Source organism: Drosophila melanogaster, chromosome X (assembly GCF_000001215.4).
Source record: "Drosophila melanogaster chromosome X".
NCBI classification, from domain to species: Eukaryota; Metazoa; Arthropoda; class Insecta; order Diptera; family Drosophilidae; genus Drosophila; species Drosophila melanogaster.
The window spans coordinates 22,960,191-22,979,215 of NC_004354.4; the positions used below are offsets into that span (position 1 = coordinate 22,960,191).

General features: G+C 37.8%; 1 protein-coding gene across 3 annotated transcripts, besides 6 other annotated features; it reads right to left on the minus strand.

Moving 5' to 3' along the window:
- Positions 1-418: 418 nt before the first annotated feature.
- Positions 419-2,170, minus strand: CG40485 (uncharacterized protein). 3 transcript variants are annotated; one of them, NM_001042848.2, is made up of 2 exons: positions 1,574-2,170; positions 419-1,270 (listed from the first exon to the last, which is right to left on the minus strand). In NM_001042848.2, the coding sequence occupies exons 1-2, from the start codon at positions 2,147-2,149 to the stop codon at positions 1,103-1,105; spliced, it is 744 nt and encodes a 247-aa protein (NP_001036313.1). In that variant the 5' UTR covers positions 2,150-2,170; the 3' UTR covers positions 419-1,102. The 3 variants fall into 3 exon arrangements, with proteins under 3 accessions (NP_001036313.1, NP_001303574.1, NP_001036314.1); NM_001316645.1 differs by having other exon boundaries at positions 979-1,270; NM_001042849.2 differs by having other exon boundaries at positions 979-2,170.
- A 3,635-nt stretch (positions 2,171-5,805) lies between these two features.
- Positions 5,806-6,136: a mobile genetic element.
- Positions 6,137-8,613: 2,477 nt separating this feature from the next.
- Positions 8,614-9,185: a mobile genetic element.
- A 281-nt stretch (positions 9,186-9,466) lies between these two features.
- Positions 9,467-19,025: part of a mobile genetic element that runs on past the window's edge.
- Positions 11,603-14,411: a mobile genetic element.
- Positions 14,412-17,441: a mobile genetic element.
- Positions 15,025-15,349: a mobile genetic element.

The following is a 19,025-nucleotide window of genomic DNA, read 5'->3' on the forward strand; positions in this document are numbered from 1 at the left end:
ACACGTGAGCTGAATAATTAAGTGAATACGCGCATCTATGGCGCATTTTACGGGGTAATTAAGACTATAGCGGGTTGCAAATGTAAGAATCGATTTAAAATTGGCTGAACGCCTAAAATACCTACGCACAATAAATCAGTTGAATGATGAAACCTGTTTATAAATAGCTAAACGTATATACCAACCAAAGAAATAGAAGAAACTTCATCGTTTTTGGCCCATCCTCGCCAATTGTGATGAGAAACTTTGTAGGGAAAATTCTAATTGATCCTGTCCCACACAAAAGTAAGGATATATGTGAAGCTTGGGTAGAGAGGACATTATTCAAACTATATAAATATATATATCACTTTATATATATTCCTGGTTATGTTAATAGCTATTGTGAGCCCGCCTTGAAAGTTAAAGAAAGAAAGATCCAATACCACTATTTATTTTAAGAAATGTTACAGATATATTACAAAAAGTAGTTAAGAACGAGTTATGCAGTTGTAAATACTCTGTGATTTTTCCAAAATACAAGTCATACATTTTTTATCGAATAATTAAATACTTTAAAACAGCTAAGCAATGAACAATTTAATGAAAAATGTTTGTATGTATATAACAGGCGTATAGATAACACAGAGGGACGAGTATGGAAATAATATTTTCAATTCACATTATTAACCTAGACGGGGGATACATGATTTATTTGAAATAAATTCGTCAAGCTATCTCCAAGTTCTGTGGATGCACTTTGTGCGGCATCAAAACTGTTTCACATTCATTCTCTTAATATACGAAATGTTTGTTATCGTCAGAACAGAGATCGAAGTTTGTAAAAGCAATTATATTATTTTAAGCTGCCTGGTTTCTTGTTCTTCATATAATATACAATATTTATGAGATTTTCCTCTTTATCGCCAAATTTTTTAATATTGCAAGTATGGTATAATGAAAATTGTCACAATATATTTCAAAGACATTTCAGACATTGGATCCGTTTATTTTATTCCTGTTTATTGCAATCCGCGAATAATTCAGTTAAGAAACTAAGGGCAAAGACATGGCCATCATAGTTAAATATTTAGTAGTAAAAGTGAAGCAATGCAGGGGTGTCCTAAAAGGGTTCACCCAAGGGCTTGATGGTCAGCTCGTGCACCTGGACATGTGGAGGCGTCGACAGAACATACATGATGGCATTTGCCACATCCTCCGCCTGTAGCATAGGCAGCCCTTTGTAGTCCAACGGCACTAACTCAGTGTCCACCAATCCCGGACTAATGCTCTGTAAAATAGTGTAGATTAGACTGCCTGTCTTGACACTTTTGCCCATAACAAAGGTATTAACAACCACAGCAATAACTTTGCTTCGGATGCTATGGCAAAAAATAGCTAAGGCAGAAATGTCATAAAACTTAATGCGTATAAAAATGTAAACGTATCGATGAATGTTCCATAGCCATTTAATTTACATATATGTACTTATGTTTCTATTGAGTAAAACAAGATTTTGGGAGGCTTTAAAGCTTCGATTGTGAATAATAATTTCCTGATTAGTTTGTAGTGCATTCATTAAACACGTACTCACCGTGACCTTGACTTTGGTCTTGAAATCTCGCATCTCCTGGCGAAAGAGCTCGGTAAGAGCGGTGATCGCGTGCTTGGTGGCCGGGTACATGTTGAGTTCCTGCTGACTTCCAGGCAGGGGATTAAAGATGTAGTGACCCACAATGCTGTTAATGAGCACCACATGACCCTTGGACTGGCGCTGCCGCATCGATTCAAAGGCGCGCTGGGTGCAGTAGACCACGCCCATTACATTCGTCTGCAGCATCTGCTGCACAGTGTCTACCGACATAGTCAGCAGCTGTCCACCGGACAGCTTTCCGGCGTTATTGATAAGAATGTCCACGTTGCCCAGATCCCCCTGCACCGCGTCAAAGACCGCGTTTACGGATGACACATCCGAAACATCGCACTGCATTATACGCAATCGCGATCGCCGATCCTGCGGCAGCTCCTCACGCAATTGCTCCAAGCGGTCCATTCGACGGGCCAGGGCAACCACCATGACGCCAGCGGAGATCAGTTTTCGGGTGATTGCCGCTCCGATTCCCGAACTGGCTCCGGTCACCACTGCTACGCAGTTATGCCAACGTTCCATGCCGGCGACTGTGAGTCAAATAAAACCTCCGACGTATCTGAGTCAATAGACAGCTTCGGATTAAGGGGGCTCAGTCTATATATCCACACAGAGCGAAGAGTGGACCTAGAAGCCCAATACATTAAAATTCATTACTTTTGAAATTTAAGAATCATAATTTTTGTAACGTTAAAACTTTAAACATTATGCATATTTATTGGCCGATAAAAAATTAAAATACAAAAAAAATTTATCAGCTTTTTCAATTGTGATTTTATTTTTTCATACAGTGTTTATGTGTTTTTCATATGTATGACGCATTCAAGTACCGCCAAACCGCAGAGTGAAACGTAATCATATCAGATGGTATCAGATCAATTCAAACCGCATTTCAATCCAAATGCTTGGAACACTTAGCTAAAACTCGTTAGTCGTAGAGTAAAAGCTTTTACTAAATTCATTGAGAAACATGTTAAAGGCAAACGAATGGATTTTTACCAAGTGCACACATGTGTACATATGTACTAGGAGCACTAGCCAAGGCGTTTTATATCGGTGCGTTTGTCATTATGGCGATCACATGTTCCGACTTTTTGTGAAGTGTAAAGTAAATAAGTATGAACTACACTATTAAGCAACCAAGCAAATTTGTTGCATGACATTGACGCTCCACAAAACGCCCAAAACCCTCGCTTAATTATTCATGGATTATTTTTTCGGACTTCTTTCTTTATCTTGCCTAATGCTACCGATATGACAAAAACATTTAGGCCCGTCCTGCTCTTACATGCACTAGAAAATTTTAAAAACATGTACGATTCTCGAAAGTCATATTTTGTTTCATTAATGAACATTAATAATAAATTCTTTTTTGTATTTAACTATATAGGTATACTAGTAATAGTACACTAGTTTGAAGTATGTAGTAGATGGTGCATTTTTATTATTATACCCTTTACTCGTTTTCCGTTGATACGCTTGAAACATTTTGAGTCCTACAACTTCGAACTTATTTTACCATTATAATTTTTAGTCAATTTCTATTGATATTCGGACATTTCTTCCATTGCGTTCATTCTTTATTTTCGTTTACTGTCCCAAAGAACGCATTATTTTGGTACATGTTAGCAAGATGCAATGTAGTGATAAAATTAGTTGCAAACTTTTTCGAATGCATTCTCAAAATCCGATTCAATAACTAAATCGAAGTTTTATGGTTGTATGGTTATATGGTTATGAAATATTGACGACGGCGTATTCACAAGTCTGTCGCAGCTGCAAACCAGGCCAACAAAAACACAACGGAAAACAAGAAAAACAACAAGGTCGACAGCTGCACAAAAGTTTCCATTTGAAATATAAATAAAAATCAATTAAGGCGTATTTTACAGCGCAGAAACTCAAACAGAGCGGGAGCTTTGAAAAAGCGTGGGCAGATGCGAAGGGCTGAAAAGTTTCTTCAGGGTGTGCCACATTCGCAAGCAAATGTTCGGAAATAGTGAATTATGAACAAAAAAAAAGGCACTTCTTGTTATACCGAATTGGATAATAATTTAGGGAAAAGACTTTTTTTTTCGATCCGTTAAATTATTAATATTACAAAATATACATACTTCGCAAACACAAAAAGAATAACTAACTATACCTTATATTTTCAAATCAAATAAGTTTTCGAGCTGGGAAAGAACATATGAATGTATGTATGTACAATATGTTTGAACCCGTGATTTCTCGCAATTCTTGCCACACAGGCACACGTGCTATTTGCTCACGTGTTTATGGAAATTGAGCAACGTACTTCAAGTATTTGGAGGAAAAGCGCCATCTCAAAGCGCCGTTTATTTGCCGACTCTAGACAACTAAGGGAGAAAAACGCAAAAAAAATACGCATACAAATTTTACTGATTACGTATTTGCCGAGAAGAAGGGAGCAATCAAGGCGGAGTGGGTGCCTTAAAGTTTTAGGCAAACATGGATCTATTAGTCGTATTCGACTCGACTCAACTCGACTCGACAGGATGCGGCCCTCAGCCGGAGTGTGGATCCCGGAGTCCGGAGAACGGTATGTGCGGTGTCCAACATCACCGTATCTCCTACATATCGCCGTGCCAGTGGTCAGAGTTCAATGCCAAGTATATGCACGTGAATATTGGAAAATCAAAAGAACTTTTCTGAGTCGCATAATGCTGTTGCAGTAAGCCGTGTCGGTTGTGCAATCAATCGCGGTGATGGTGGTCGTGGGGAACTGTGGTCCATGGGGTGCCTCAGCTGACGGCAACCTCTCAGCACTTATGAGAATATGTGAGTTTTGCTAACAAAACGAGTTTTCTTTGACTTTACCATTTAACTGAAATTGATTGATTGAACAACCAATAATTATTTTTAACTAGTTTATTACTAGTTTAGTCATTTAGGCTGATTTCAGTTTCAGAAGTAACACGTTCTTCAACTCAACCTTACCACTTAAATTTTTAATCTTCTGCTGCTCCTGCTGTCGGTGTTCATAATTCAAAGTTTTCTATGCTAATTCGATTTATATCTCCGGGAAGATGGCGGTGTCCTTGTCTCTGGCCAAAGAAGAGTTCCCAAAATTTATGCAGGCCTGGCATATGCGGTGTCCTTTTAAAAAACGAGTGCCTGATATTCAAATTGGAAAAAAGCAATTGGAATTCGTATTGTGAAATGCGGAGTCCCAAAACAGAAGGACCAGCAGGCGAAAAGTGAAATGTGCTGGGAAACATGCGAAATTTGCATTTGGCCTGACCCTTGAAGGCGTCACCAGATGTTTTCATTATGCCAATTTGTCTTGGGCTTTTCACTTCCCAACATCCCTCTGTTTAATTATGTAAGCAGCTGGCGGGAATTCCGACCTCTTGCTCTCTCTATCCATGCCCCTTCTGTCCCATCGGCTTTTGAAGCTGGTTTTTGCTTCTGTTTTCTGGTCGAAATGGCAGGCCAGGTGCGTGTGTGGCAACTAACTCTCTGCAAGAACGGCAACAACTTGGCGTTTTGGCTGTTATGACCACCTACCTATAAACCGGCCAAAATTAACAACAATCCGTCGCCTGCATTAATGTCACAGGGTATGCTGAAACTTTGTGTTCTACTCTCACGCGAAAACTGAGTGATTGATTCGATTTTAATGCGTACCGAAATTAATATTTCTTTAGCTGATTCAGTAATTAGTTACAGTCCATAGTTGCCAACTGGGCCCGGATATCCTTTCCAGATTCGGCTTATGACGGCATCTTCCGTAGCTACGATTTGGCCGCAGTCCAGGATTCCAACGAATCCGATTTTAAATGGAGGGTTTTGTTTTCATTTCTGCTCATTTTATGACTGCATTCTATTGAGTAGGAACGGGGGTATGTTTTTGGTGCTTTAATAACCCACCGATGGTCTTTGTTGCCCTCTCTAAAAGCCCAGATCTTCTATTCACAAACAAGCTGATTAGATCTGCAACATGTGTCACTTATTCAGTTAATTTATTGATTTATATTGCGACACACATATGGGCAGCGTAACTCTAGACGTTCAGAAAAAAATGGTCAAATGGCCATCCAACGCTGCGGAAAATTTGTATTGACAATGCCAAATGGTGCACGTTTTTAAATCATCATCTGTTTACCTGAGCTCGTTGAATAATATAAAAAAGTTTACGACCTTATAATAAAACCAAAGAGAATGCTATAGTCGACTTCCCTGACTATCAGATATCCGTTACTCGGATAGTGGAAATGCGAACGCGAAATTTAATAATTTTTCTGGGATGCCATAGATGGTAAAAAAAAAATGAACAACAATTTTTTTGGTAAATCGATGGAAATTTACAAGTCTAATAAACATTTGAAAAAATTTCGAAAAATGGTTCAAAAGTGAGGGCGTGGCAGTTTATGGCGGTTTAAAGTGGGCATCATGGCATCATGGGTCAACAAACTTGCGTCTTTGTCTCTAGAATCTGTATGCTTAATCTCAACCTTCTAGCTTGTATAGTTCCTGAGATCTCGAAGAATATATGTATATACGAATGCATATATGCATATGGATATGTATATATATATATATATATAGATATGTATGTATATAAATCGAATCTAGCATACCCTTTTACTGCTCGAAAACCGGGTATAACAAGTTATCCTGCCGTAAAATTTTAATCATCTGGAACTGTATGTAAATATAAGAGATTATTAGAAAAAGTCGTGTGTTGAGAGTTTCTTCTAGTGCAAAGTACCTGACTGTTTGAACTATCAATTTTCTGACTGCGACCTTTCCACACGTGTCCGTGGGCTGAATCAATCCCAACAACTTTAGGCCGTAACAGGTGCTAGGAACTAAGAGAGAGTAAGACAGAGTGAACCACTTAAATGGATTACAAATAACGAATTTATTCACTAGTGCCCTGTGCCATGTTGCACTCAGTCACGTCAGCCATTCCCATTTGACATTTGCAATAAACCAACACAGTGTAAATGCTAAACATAATATTTTTTGAGGAATTCAGGCAAAATCTCCGCTCTGGACATGTGTGTATTATAGAAGTCCTGGTTTTGGCACTCCGAATCCCTCATTCTGGGCCATCATGTCGGTAATACATTTTAACGTATCTTATATGCCCTTTTTACTCCTCGCAAAATACATGAGGGCAACCTATATAGCTGATTATAAATCAAACTAAGGGTGAGCGCACTTTACGTATGCATGTATATTTTTCCTAAAGTGCACTAAGTTTGTTTAAGAAACAAGGCGGAAATACTGGCTATTATGTGCATTGAATGAGGTTCAAAAAGGAAAAACTCGACTGCACCTTATTTTTTGATCGGCGATTGAACATTAATGGGCTTTTTCGAGCATTTATTTCCCACTATCACACCGCAAAAAGAAATATACAATTTTAAATAAAACATAGATACATTTATGAATTTTCATCTGTTTCAGGGCCTACGAATAATTGGCTTATAAAACCTTTAAAAGAGGTATATTTTGGCTTAATTGGTCCTTCCTTAACGTGGAATTAATGTAGCCTTGCTCTGGGCTTGGATGCTGGCTGAATTAACAAATGGAACATAATGGTACAAATGGATGTAGTGCTCTTGATTTAAACTATATCTAATATCTAATAATAATAATATCTAATATCTTTCTAGGCCGCTCTCCACTGTGTAAGCCCAGCTTTGAATTATCCGATGTTACATATGGATTGGGTTTACGTTTTTCGTAATATTCTTCACTTAGTACTTAGTACTGTCGGACTTATCCCTTTTTTTTAACCTTTTTTTAAAGCTCACGGGTACGCCCTTATAATTTCTCGAGAGGCTAAAATTTTTTGACCCATTATTTCACCTCGTGGCCGCTAAGCTAATTAGTCATAGAGTGCACCAGGAATATAAGTTAAAGTTCGACAAGATTTTGTTCTAACTTCCACCGATTATGTGGGGGTACATGTTGCTACCGAATTGGAATCTACCTTAAACAATTTTCTTTTAAATTTGTGTGCCGATAAAAAGGTATTTATTTATTTCTGTACGATAAAATTTACGTAGTCCTAAAATCTTGCTTACCCTTGTCTAGGCACCCAGTTTATGCCATCCTGACTCAGTTCCAAGGGGTAATATTGGCTACTACGATCGCTGTGCAGCTATAGATTGAAGGCTGCCGGTCAATTTATCAACCCCAACCTTAGTGGGTAGTGACCGAGAGATGGTCACGTGTCTCAAGTCGGCCCCAAAATAGCCATCTCCCCATTTATGCCGCAATTCATATCAGAACAACAACAACAATTTGGATCAAGCCACGAAGGGCTTAATAAAAAGTTCCACCGCGATCTTTGAACTTTTCCCATGGTCGAAATCAAAGCGTTCTGATCTGCTCCTAATTAACAGTCGATGTACATTTTTTTATTTCCATTTTTTATATCTAAATACCGATCTAAAAGAAATTATAATTGTAAAAGTGAAAGATATCAAAATCAAAGCCATAATGTAAATAAAGAAGTAAAATCGGAAAAAAAAAATAAAATGAGTAGTTAAATGATTAAAAAATGATACAAAATTATTTTTAAAACAAAACTTACTTAAAACATTTAAAATTTTCATTATACTAATCTGCCTTAGCGCGCACACCCTCAAAAAAGATCTTTTGGACGTGGAGAAAATATGGTATGTATCAATGAATTTTAAGTGAATTTAAATTAAGTGTTAGTGTGAGGTGACTATATAAAAGAAAAGTAAAAAAATTGAGAAATAGAGAGATGCGTATGCAGATAGAAAAGATAAAAACAATGTAAAAAAATGCTAAAAAGAAGACAAATGTAAAATACCGAAACTTTCTGTAACTGCATACAGTTTGAGAGTCATCCCGCATACCCTCTCAGTTTTACTTAAACTGTATTTAATTATGACAATGAATATAAGATTAAAAGAAAAATTATTATGAAAATATTATATTATTATATTATTATGAAAATAACTAAATTAACTAATAACAAGAGAGAATGCTATAGTTGAGTTGCCCGACTATCAGACACCCGTTACTCAGCTAGTGTGAATGCGAACGCGAAATTTCATAATTTTTCTGGGATATCAACACATATTGGGGAAAAAAATAAGAAATAATTTAAAAATGGTTCCAAGGTGTCACCGTTACCGGTTCGGCGGCCTTAGGGCGCTAGAGTGGGCGTGACAAAAAGTTTTTAGCAAATCGATAGAAATTTACAAGACTAATAAAATTACGAAAAAATTTCGAAAAATGGTTCAAAAGTGTGGGCGTGGCAGTTATGGGCGGCTTAAGGGCGTTAGAGTGGGCGTGACAACATGGGTCAACTTGCACTGCGTCTTTATCTCTAGAATCTGTATGCTGAATATCAACGTTCTAGCTTTTTAGTTCCTGAGATCTCGACGTTCATACGGACAACCGGACATGTCCAGATCGACTTAGCTATAAATCCTGATCAAGAATATATATGTATGTATATAGTCGGAAACGCTTCCTTCTGCCTGTTACATACTTTTCAACAAATCTAGTATACCCTTCTACTCCACGGGATACGGGTATAAAAAATATAGTATATATATATTATATTATTATATAACTAGTTAATTAATTTCCTAGAATTTTTGTAAATTCTCTGGTGTTTTTTAATATTACTTTTCTTTTGCACACACTATGATGATTAAATTTATAATTAATTGCTTTCATTTCATTTTTGCATATGTTGAATAAATTATAAGTTAATAAATTATAATTCGTTTAACGTAAAGAAATTATTAGTATAGAGAGTATACAAATTTATAGGGATGCACTTAGACAAACAAAATATGATTTTTTTTACACTTATATAGTAAAATAGTTGTTATATTTTAGAGTCGAACTAATGTCCCGTCAGTTGACTAAGGACAACGCTAAGAAATAAAACATTATCGGAGAAATAGTTTTCACGTCTTTATTCTTTTGATCTCTGCTTAATATTAAAAATCAAATGCAAATTGGATTGCGGAGAAGCCTCAGTATTTTAACAATATTTGTATTTCGGGAGAGCCTCGCTTTTGGGTTCTTAAGATTAGGAGAAGATTCAAAGAGAGCAGTCAAATCTGCTTAGGTCGCTGCCAAAGAATTCTTGAATAGAAACGGATGTTGCGCAGCTGAAATAATTGAAGTGGCCGGTTTGGACCACCCAAATACGTCACTCCCCTTCCCTTAAAGAGAACCCTATACTTGGGCTGGGACTGATGGATATAGTATGGGAAATGGAGTTTCTTCTATTTCTTTTTGTTGTGTTTTGATTTGAATTTTTTCTTATTTTAAGTTTCGCATACAGCATCATAAATGGCTTAAGTGGTACATATCTTAAATATAAGTACAACAAAATTAGTGCAATTATTACAATGATCATTAGTATGTAAAGTGTAATATTGTTCTCTGAAATCATGTCAACAATGTCGTTGTGTTTTACAATTTTTATTTTTGTTATATTTTTTTCTGGTTTTAACAGATTTTCACTTAAAATTATACTATTGATTTCCTATTTGCATTGGGTTTCTCCTATCATTTTGTTTCCTTCCATTTTTATATTGTATTATTAATTAAATTTTGGCAATTCTGGTTAGGAATGGTTTGGCTTATGTTCCAGGTTACAATTGTGTTCGGTTATATGTATTATATTATTTCGTTCGTGTGCATTGGCTTCAAATTACAAATTGGATTTAAGTGTTTAATAATATTGGTGACACATTCATTTTTTTATTTTCGGTATTATAAACTTTATTTTCCTTTTCAAAGTATGATTGTGTGCCTGTGTAATCTAGCTGATTGCCGTTGGAGTCTGGGTAAGGGATTAATTGTGTTTATTAGTGAAAAGTATGTGGGTTTCTGGGATATGATTTATAATTGGTTATAAGCAATTATTTAATCAAATAATCAGGTGGCTGTGAAATTGAAAATTGATTATTTTTCTTTTGTTTTTTGAATTGTGTTTTGTAGTAGTGCGTAACTCCATTTCTATTAGTGATTTTGTAATGGTCAAGGTCGGTCTGTTCTACATTTTTAGTTAGTTTAAATGGATTTTCTAATTTGCCTTTCTGTAGTGGACCTTTTTTGTAAATAGTGTCAATATTAAATACCTGTCGGCCTTCATATATTTTATCTATTTTCTTTTGCTTAATTTTTTGAGTATCTAATATTGGTTGCCCAGCGTATAAGAAAATTTGAGCAGGTGTCTGTCCAGTAGTGTCATGTTTAATTTTATGGTTGAATGTGTAAAGGATTGTTTCTATCTTGCTTAATTTTACTTCTTCATCATCAGATGAATTGATTATACGACTTTTTTCATGTATTGTTTTGTGTAATCTTTCAACGTCTGCTACCCCGTTTTTTGCTATATTGAGCTGTTATTCGATTTCTTCTTCTTGAAGCCATCGCATCAAAGCTAAACTGGAGAAAACACCGTCTCTGTCCGACTTTGCTCAAGTGTTGGGAATTTAAAATAAATATCAATGCAACTGATGTTATGTTTTCCCTCAGATGAATAAATATCTACTACAAATTTTTCTCGGCAATGTTCCGGTTTAGGTGTGAATTTTAAAGGCATTTTGGTGTTTCTATGTTCTGTTTTGGTCAAATTGCATATGTTGCATTCGTTTATTATATTCTGGGATGCCATAGATGGTAAAAAAAATTAACAAAAATTTTTTTGGTAAATCGATGGAAATTTACAAAAATAATAAAAACATTTGACAATTTCGAAAAATGGAAAGAAGTGATTTTCTTTAAATAATTTTGTCATTTTCTGCATACCAGGGTGTAAAAGTTTTTTATCTGATTGAAGTATGATTTCTTTGAATTCGGCGTATGAACCAACGTTCTTTAATCGGAAAAGACTGCGAATTACTTTTGTGTAGGTGGTATTAATAATTTCGATGTGTGCTCTTTGAATAATTTCAAAGTCTACATCGTTCTCAGTATAAATGGTAATGTTTCTGTTCATAAATAAACCCCCCAGTGTTACTGTTTAGTTTGATTTATTGGTTAATTTCAGACACTTAATATTAATTAGTTCGACACCGATGCGTACGTTTTCTTGCAGATCAAAAATGTGACTAACTTAAGCTTTGGCTGTACTCACGCCATACGATTAAACTAGCATAAGACGTAAACAAGTTACAGTTAGAAGGGAGTTAGAAGTTTGGAAAAGTACTGGGCAAGCTCGCGGACAATTACAGCGGTGCGATGCTTACATTGATTCCGCTGATAAGCTCCGCTGAAGCTGCAGACAAATGATAATGTAAACAAAGATAAAGGGTGACTTGTTCGCGTATACAGGGTGTCTCGTTCCCAAACATACCGACCCCCCTGAACGGTTGTTCAGCAGAGAGGCAGTACAGCGATTTTGGCAATTGGGCGTTTGTACAATCCGTAAGCAGTCTTCACTGTAACGACTCGGACTTTGTTGTCGATTCCTGCGTGCACTGCGGTGATGCGGCCAAGAATCCATTTAGAGGGCGGTAGATTGGGCTCCTTGAGTACTACCAGTGTGTCGATCTTCAGATTCTCGGTTTCCAGATGCCACTTTGTCCGCTCATGAAGAGAGGTATTCAGGTATTCCATATGCCACCTTTTCCAAAAGCCTTGAACCATGGCTTGCAGCTGATTCCATCTCTCCAATCGATTGACTTGCATATCCAGACGACAGGGTTCAGGCAATGCAGTATACGGAGATCCAGTCAAAAAATGAGCAGCCGTCAGTGGATCCAAAGAATTATCCCCAGTTGGGCACAGCGGTCGTGAATTCAGGATAGCTTCAATTTGGGTCAGGACAGTAGATAGCTCCTCAAACGTTAAAGCCTTTGATCCAAGTATCCGTTTCATATGGAGTTTAATTGAGCGAACTCCAGCTTCCCACATCCCTCCAGAATGGTGAGCAGACGGGGGTATAAAGTGCCAAGAAATCCCTTCATTGGCAAAGAATCCTGATAGTTCCTCATCTTTGGCTTGTTGAATGGCCAGACGTCTCATGTCATCCAAAGTTTGCTTGCCTCCATGAAATGTAGTTCCGTTGTCCGAATACAGGTCAGTAGGCTTCGCTCGGCGGGCAATGAATCGTTGAAAGGCTGCGATGAAAGCCTGTGTAGTTAGCTCACTAACAACCTCGATGTGAAGTGCCTTTGTAGTGAGGCACACGAAAATAGAAAACCATGCCTTTCCGATGCGTGGAGTTAGCTGGTGTGGAGTAGCTCTCCCATGATCTGGTTGCTTGTGCCCTTTCGTTGAAGAAAACAGGATTTGCATTGGAAGAATTTGCATCGAATGTCGAACCAGCAGTCCAGCTAGTGGTGTATCTTTAGGTATCACAATCGGGTGCTTGGCGTTGTAGTTGAGTGTAGATTGCTCGATTCTCCCACCGACTCGCATTACTCCATAATCATCCAGAAACGGAGAAAACCGGATAAGATGCGATTTAGCGTTAAGCTGGCGTCGATTCTCTAGCTGCGCATATTCTCTGGCAAAGGATTTTTGTTGCACATTCCTACGCTGAGATCGAAGAGTGTGAATAAAGCGATGACAATAGCTAGATACCCTTATAAGACGCGTTCAGGTTGAGAATTTGTGGATGAGTAACTCGTGTATACTTTCATCAGGAAAGTTATGTAGAGTCGTGGGCTTTATGGCTCGTTCCTCGGTGTTGACATCGAAACTTGAAGATACGCTGAACTTGCTTGTAGAAGGTGGCCACTCAGAGGTGGGTGTGGCCAGCCAGGACGGACCTTTCCACCACAGTCGATGCTCCAGAAGCTTTGACGGATGAAGTCCTCGGGAAGCACAATCAGCAGGATTGTCTTCCGTGCGAACATGGTTCCATCAGTTACGGGGAAAGTCGCTCAATATCTCAGAAGTTCGGTTGCAGACGTAGGTGTTCCACCGTCGAGGGGGAGCTGAAAGCCAGTGTAGCACAATTTCTGAATCTGTCCAGCAGCTCGTGCTGAAAAGAGGAATTGTTAGTGATGTTTTGACAATAGAAAGCAATCGAGATAGAAGTAACGCAGCGTTTAGCTCCAAACGTAGAATTGATACGGGCTTGATCGGGGCCACCCGTGTTTTGGCGGCAACCAGAGTTACTTGAAAGCTGCATCCAATTGCAACTCGAGCGTAAACTACCGTAGGCGTGCGAGGATGCGTCGGCGAATTCGTGTAGTTGAACATCTCGAAATGGTGACGCAATATACCGTGGTACTTGGCATTGCGTAAGTTCCAGCGCGTACGTAGACTTTCAGGAATGGGGTCGTCCCACTGCAGGACACTTGTCCAGCTTTCTTGGAAGATTAGCTTGAGTAGAACTGTGACCGGCGCTACCAGTCCAAGCGGATCATAAATTCTTGATAGCTGAGACAAGAGTTCTCTTTTCGTCAAAGAAATGGTCGCATCGCATCCCTTTAGGTTGAGATACAGAACGTCCTTCCCAGGGTTCCATTGGATACCAAGAACTTTGACAGGTGAATCCGCAGCTGATTTGTTGAGGAGCTGGATAGGTTCAAAACATCTATCTTCCTCTGGTAATGATTTCTGAAGACGCCAACTATTAGAACTCCATTTGTGTAGCTTGAATTTTCCCTTATCCAAGAGGGCTATAAGCTCGTCCTTGAGAATCATAAGCTCCTCGAATGTGTTGGCGCCTGTAGGGATATCGTCCACATAGGCATCGTGCAGAAGAGCGTGAGCTGCTGCAGGGTATTCATGGCCATGATCGTCGGCAAGTTGCTTTAGAACTCGAACAGCCAGAAATGGTGACGGTTCAAGATAACTGAGCTATTTTCGATTATATGTTTGGGTGATTTTTGGCCGGATAATATGGTGGTAAAAGAGTTCGAAACTAAGATCAAAAATAGGAAAAAGGGGCCCGTGGGAATTAAACTTCCCTTACGTGGCCAGACCACTGCACCATCCGCCTCCGACTATATATAGGTATGACCGTCCCTTCAGACGGGGAGGTGGAGTTTTAATTGCGGTTAGATCTACCCTCGCGTCGGAGGAGTTACTTTCGGACAAGTCCCGTAACTCAGAATTCATATGCGCAAAGCTGTCATTTTCCGACAGATCAGTTTATATTACGTGCTCGTATATTCCGCCATCTTCTGAATTCCCAGAATATCTGAATCATCTGTCAGCTATCCAATCCATCTTAAATAAACTGTCTGACAGGGACCAATTGGTAGTTCTAGGTGATTTTTTTTTTCCTCATATACCTGACACAACGTGGTATCGTTGTCGCAATTAATTATATTCGAAACTCTCTTGGTCGATTGTTGGATCTATGTCTTGTAACAAGTCCTAAATGTGTGTTTCCATATCATCCTACTTTCAAGGTGGCAATCGACATAGGTACGGTATTAAAAGTAAATTCCTTGTTTTTTTTTTTATTATATTAACGAAATTATTTCATTTAATTGACTAGCGTACTATTATCCTTCTTGGACAACTGAAACTGATCGGTATAATTTTAACTATTCTTCTTATCTAAGTTGTTTTTTACAAAGATTATATGATTAAGAGTATTAAATAAATGGAATGTTTAGTAATATTTAGAAGATTTGAATTAAGTATGAATTATGTCAAGTTCCGGTCTTGAGGGTGGTGGCGTTTTAATCTTCTTCTCGTACTTGTCCGATGGCTTTGGGCTGCGATACTTAGTCGTCTAGCTAGACTATTAGGATGCGATTCTAGTCTGTCGTTGTATAAAAAGTAAATTCAGAGAAGTCAACAAAGCGAATTCCCTGTTTTCGCAAGGCTTATTTTCGGAGGCTAAACAATTTTATAGCTGGCTTTAATTGGTCCGATCTTTACTCCTGCAGCATATTGATGGATGCCATTAATATGTCTTATACCGCAATTAAATCATTTTTTCACTCTTCCGATGTACTATCCGTCAATCTCTAAACCTCCATGGTTTAATAAAGAGTTGACACACCTAAGAAATGTAAAGTCCAGACTTTATATAAAATTTAAAAATACCGGTTTTCAGTCCATCCGTTGTAAATATTTAAGCGCTCGGTTAAACTTAACCATGCTTAATGCTCAGTGCTACAAGAATTATTTAAACCGTTATAAGTTCTAGTTTGCAGAGGATCCGAAACAGTTTTATAATTTCGTTAGCACTAAGCGAACAACAAGTTCTTACCCTTCCTCGCTATTTTTTGAAAACACTACGGTAACATCGGATCAGGCAATAGCCGATCAATTCGCCAAGTTTTTTCAAACAACATATTCAACTTTACCTCATTCCGAACAGCCATCTCTTATGCGGTATCTAAGTCGAATCTAATAATTTGCCCCACTATAAACGAAAGCTCGCTGCTTAACGATCTTCAGCGTGTTAAACCGGTCTATTCGCCTGGTGCCGATGGAATCCCTGGCTGTTTGCCCAGAACTGTTTATCTTATCTCTGGAATTTTCACAGTTCCCTCATATATTGAAGGAGTCCTTTGTGATGCCTTTTCATAAAAAAGGTAGCAAACTGAATGCAAGCTATTACATCTCATTTGCAGCACCTTTGTAGATCAATCATATCACCGTGTCAGCGTGGTTTTATGAAACGCCGATCAACAACCACTAACCTCTTGGAGCTAACTTCTTTCGTAATACAGGGTTTCATAGATAATCTTCAAACAGATGTCATCTACACTGATTTTAGTAAAGCATTTGACTCTGTTAATAATTACCTTCTATTAAGGAAAGTTGATCTTTTAGGTTTCCCTGTTGATCTTCTAAATTGGATTTCAAGCTATCTGAATGGCAGGAAGCAAGAAGTCCTCTTTAAAAATTCTATATCTTGAATTCTCCGAGTCACATCCGGTGTCAAACAAGGGAGCCATCTTGGTCCGCTTCTTTTTACCTTATTCATTAACGACCTCCCCTTAATAATAAAACATTCGCGAGTACTTATGTACGCAGACGATGTTAAATTATGCCTCCAGCACAAGGACATTTCGCGCCATTTGGACTTACAATCCGATCTAGACAGCTTTCAAATATGGTGCCGTGATAACGTATTAAACTTAAATGGCTCCAAATGTAAATTTATGACCTTTTGTCGTGTGAAACCAATACGCACGACTTACACTCTAAGTGGGTGGCCTTTGGACAGAATAGCACGAGTTGGTGATCTTGGTGTTCTTCTGGACCTTAAACTAAAATTTTCCGACCATATTTCGACTATTGTCAATAAGGCCAGGGGTGTGCTTGGAATTATAAAGATGGTCTTAGGAATTTGATGATCCTTACTTGACTAGAACCTTATTTATTTCGTTAGTCCGTCCGATTCTTGAGTGCGGATCACCTGTTTGGAGTCCACAATACGTAGTCCACTCGGACCGCATTGAATCGGGCCAAAAAAGTTTCTTACTTTTTGCCTTGCGGCGCCTAAATTGGGATGCTAACCGTATATTACCTCCTTATTCCAGTAGATTACTTTTAATTGATTTACCTTACCTAGCTAACCGTATAACTATGCTTGGAACAGTCTTTATTTGTAAGCTTATTTGTGGTGATGTTGAGAGTCCCGACTTGCTTAGTCGGCTTAACTTCTCGGTTCCAAGTAGATTCACTAGAAACTATATATCCCTTATCTTAAATCATTTTTGGTACATAATTAGATCCTACAAACACTTATATTAATTATAGTTATTTTACATTATATTCATTTCCTAGTTTCTGTTCTCTTTTCTATATCGCGTCTATCTTCTCGCGAATCGAGCCGTACGATACACGGCAGCGCCCCTCAGTCGGTTGGATGGGATGAGTGGCCGTGGGACACGTGCGAAAAAAAGGATCGATTGTTGTAAAGTATTGGCATTTACCCAGTTTGTCGAGAATTTCGTCCATTTTTGGAATTGGAAAGCTGTCAGGTATGGTTTTTTCATTAATTTTTTGCCAATTAGCATATCGTTATTATTAGAAAATCTGTGTACATAAAATGGTTCGGTTTTTTTTTTTAATACTATTTCTGTTGTTCAAAGTAATAGGACCATTTGTTTTAACATCTTCACATCTACTATTTTGAATAGGAACACAAAATATACTTTCATTGATCATATTAATTGCGGATCCTGAGTCTAGAAGGCATTTGTATGTGCACCTTTGTATGCTATTTCTATGTATTCGTGTTGTCCGCGGCTGTTGACCAAAAATTTTCGTTTGATTAAGAGTTATTTTGATTTTAGCGTGTTGGACCTGTTGTTGCTCTTCATCAATAAACCCATGATTTTGGTAGGGATTGTATTGATTTTGGTCATTATACTGTTGTTCATAATAATTAAGTTAATGGTTCAAATTCATGAGCGTCTTGAAATTTCATTTCGTCAATAGACATTTTGGGTTGTTCAATGTCCGATGGTCTTAGTCGTTAAGTAATCGGGAAGTTAGTATTTTTAGATGTAGAGGGTTGTTGAGGGTATGTATTATGTATTGGTTGGGTCTGAAATAATTAGGTGCGTGCCACATTGGTGGGTTGTTAGTCATCTGCTGTGTATAGCCTGGTCTAAATGGTTGAATGTATTGATTAAAATTAGGTTGGAAGGGTTGGGAATATTGTGGGTAGCTAGGTCGATATTCAGTTTGAACATTTGTATTGAATTTTTGTGCTTTCGAATGATGATTATAATGATTAGAATTTGAATTTTTATTACGATATTCTGGGTTTTTATAAAATTCAAAATTAATGTGTTCTTCATAAATTCCCTAATTTTGTGTAATGGTAATTAAGGATCTTAAGTCTGTAAATAAATTGTAAATAATTGTATTGGTAGTTTCCTTATCAGTATCTTAATAGCCTGAATATAAATAAGCAAATCCGATTGGTTACCTTCCAGGTGTAGTTTCGAAATTAATAATTCACGTCGTCTTTTCACTTCTTCGCAGAATGCTGAATGCTGTCTCCCTGAAGTTCTCCAGAAGTTTGTAGTTTTGAGTTTGAGTTTGAGTTTTAAATTCCGCGATGAGTCTTGCTTTAAGGGTAGGCAAATCTTCGTTGTTCAGAAGTCCCAAAGATCGTGTAACCTGTCCGTCCAAATACCATCCGATGGCTCCCAGTAGAATCCTCTGTTGTCGGACATAATTTGTTTGGTAGAGCGAAATTACGTAAGCCACTCTGCTGACGAAGGTGTTTGGAGCTTTCTGATTCACCCTTGAATGGCATTTAAGCTGCCGACGGGCTTCAGCATGGTTTTTGTCGCTCAGCGCAACGATTTGGGGTGCGGCAATAATTGGTTGTGACATTTGCACTTTTTTTTTGTAAATGTTTAATTTTGGTGTTTTATTATTAAATTGCTTTAGTTTATTTTCCTTTTTGTATTAAAGAATAAAAATTAGTTATTCATTAGAATTTTATATGCTTTGTGCATTACTGTTTACA

What these genes read in the sequence shown, in the direction of transcription:
- CG40485 (NM_001042848.2), bottom strand. Translation starts at nt 2,149, where the DNA reads ATGGAACGTTGGCATAACTGCGTAGCAGTGGTGACCGGAGCCAGTTCG. An exon ending in AGACCAAAGTCAAGGTCACG is followed by an intron (nt 1,271 to 1,573) that starts GTGAGTACGTGT and finishes ACTATTTTACAG; the next exon opens with AGCATTAGTCCGGGATTGGT.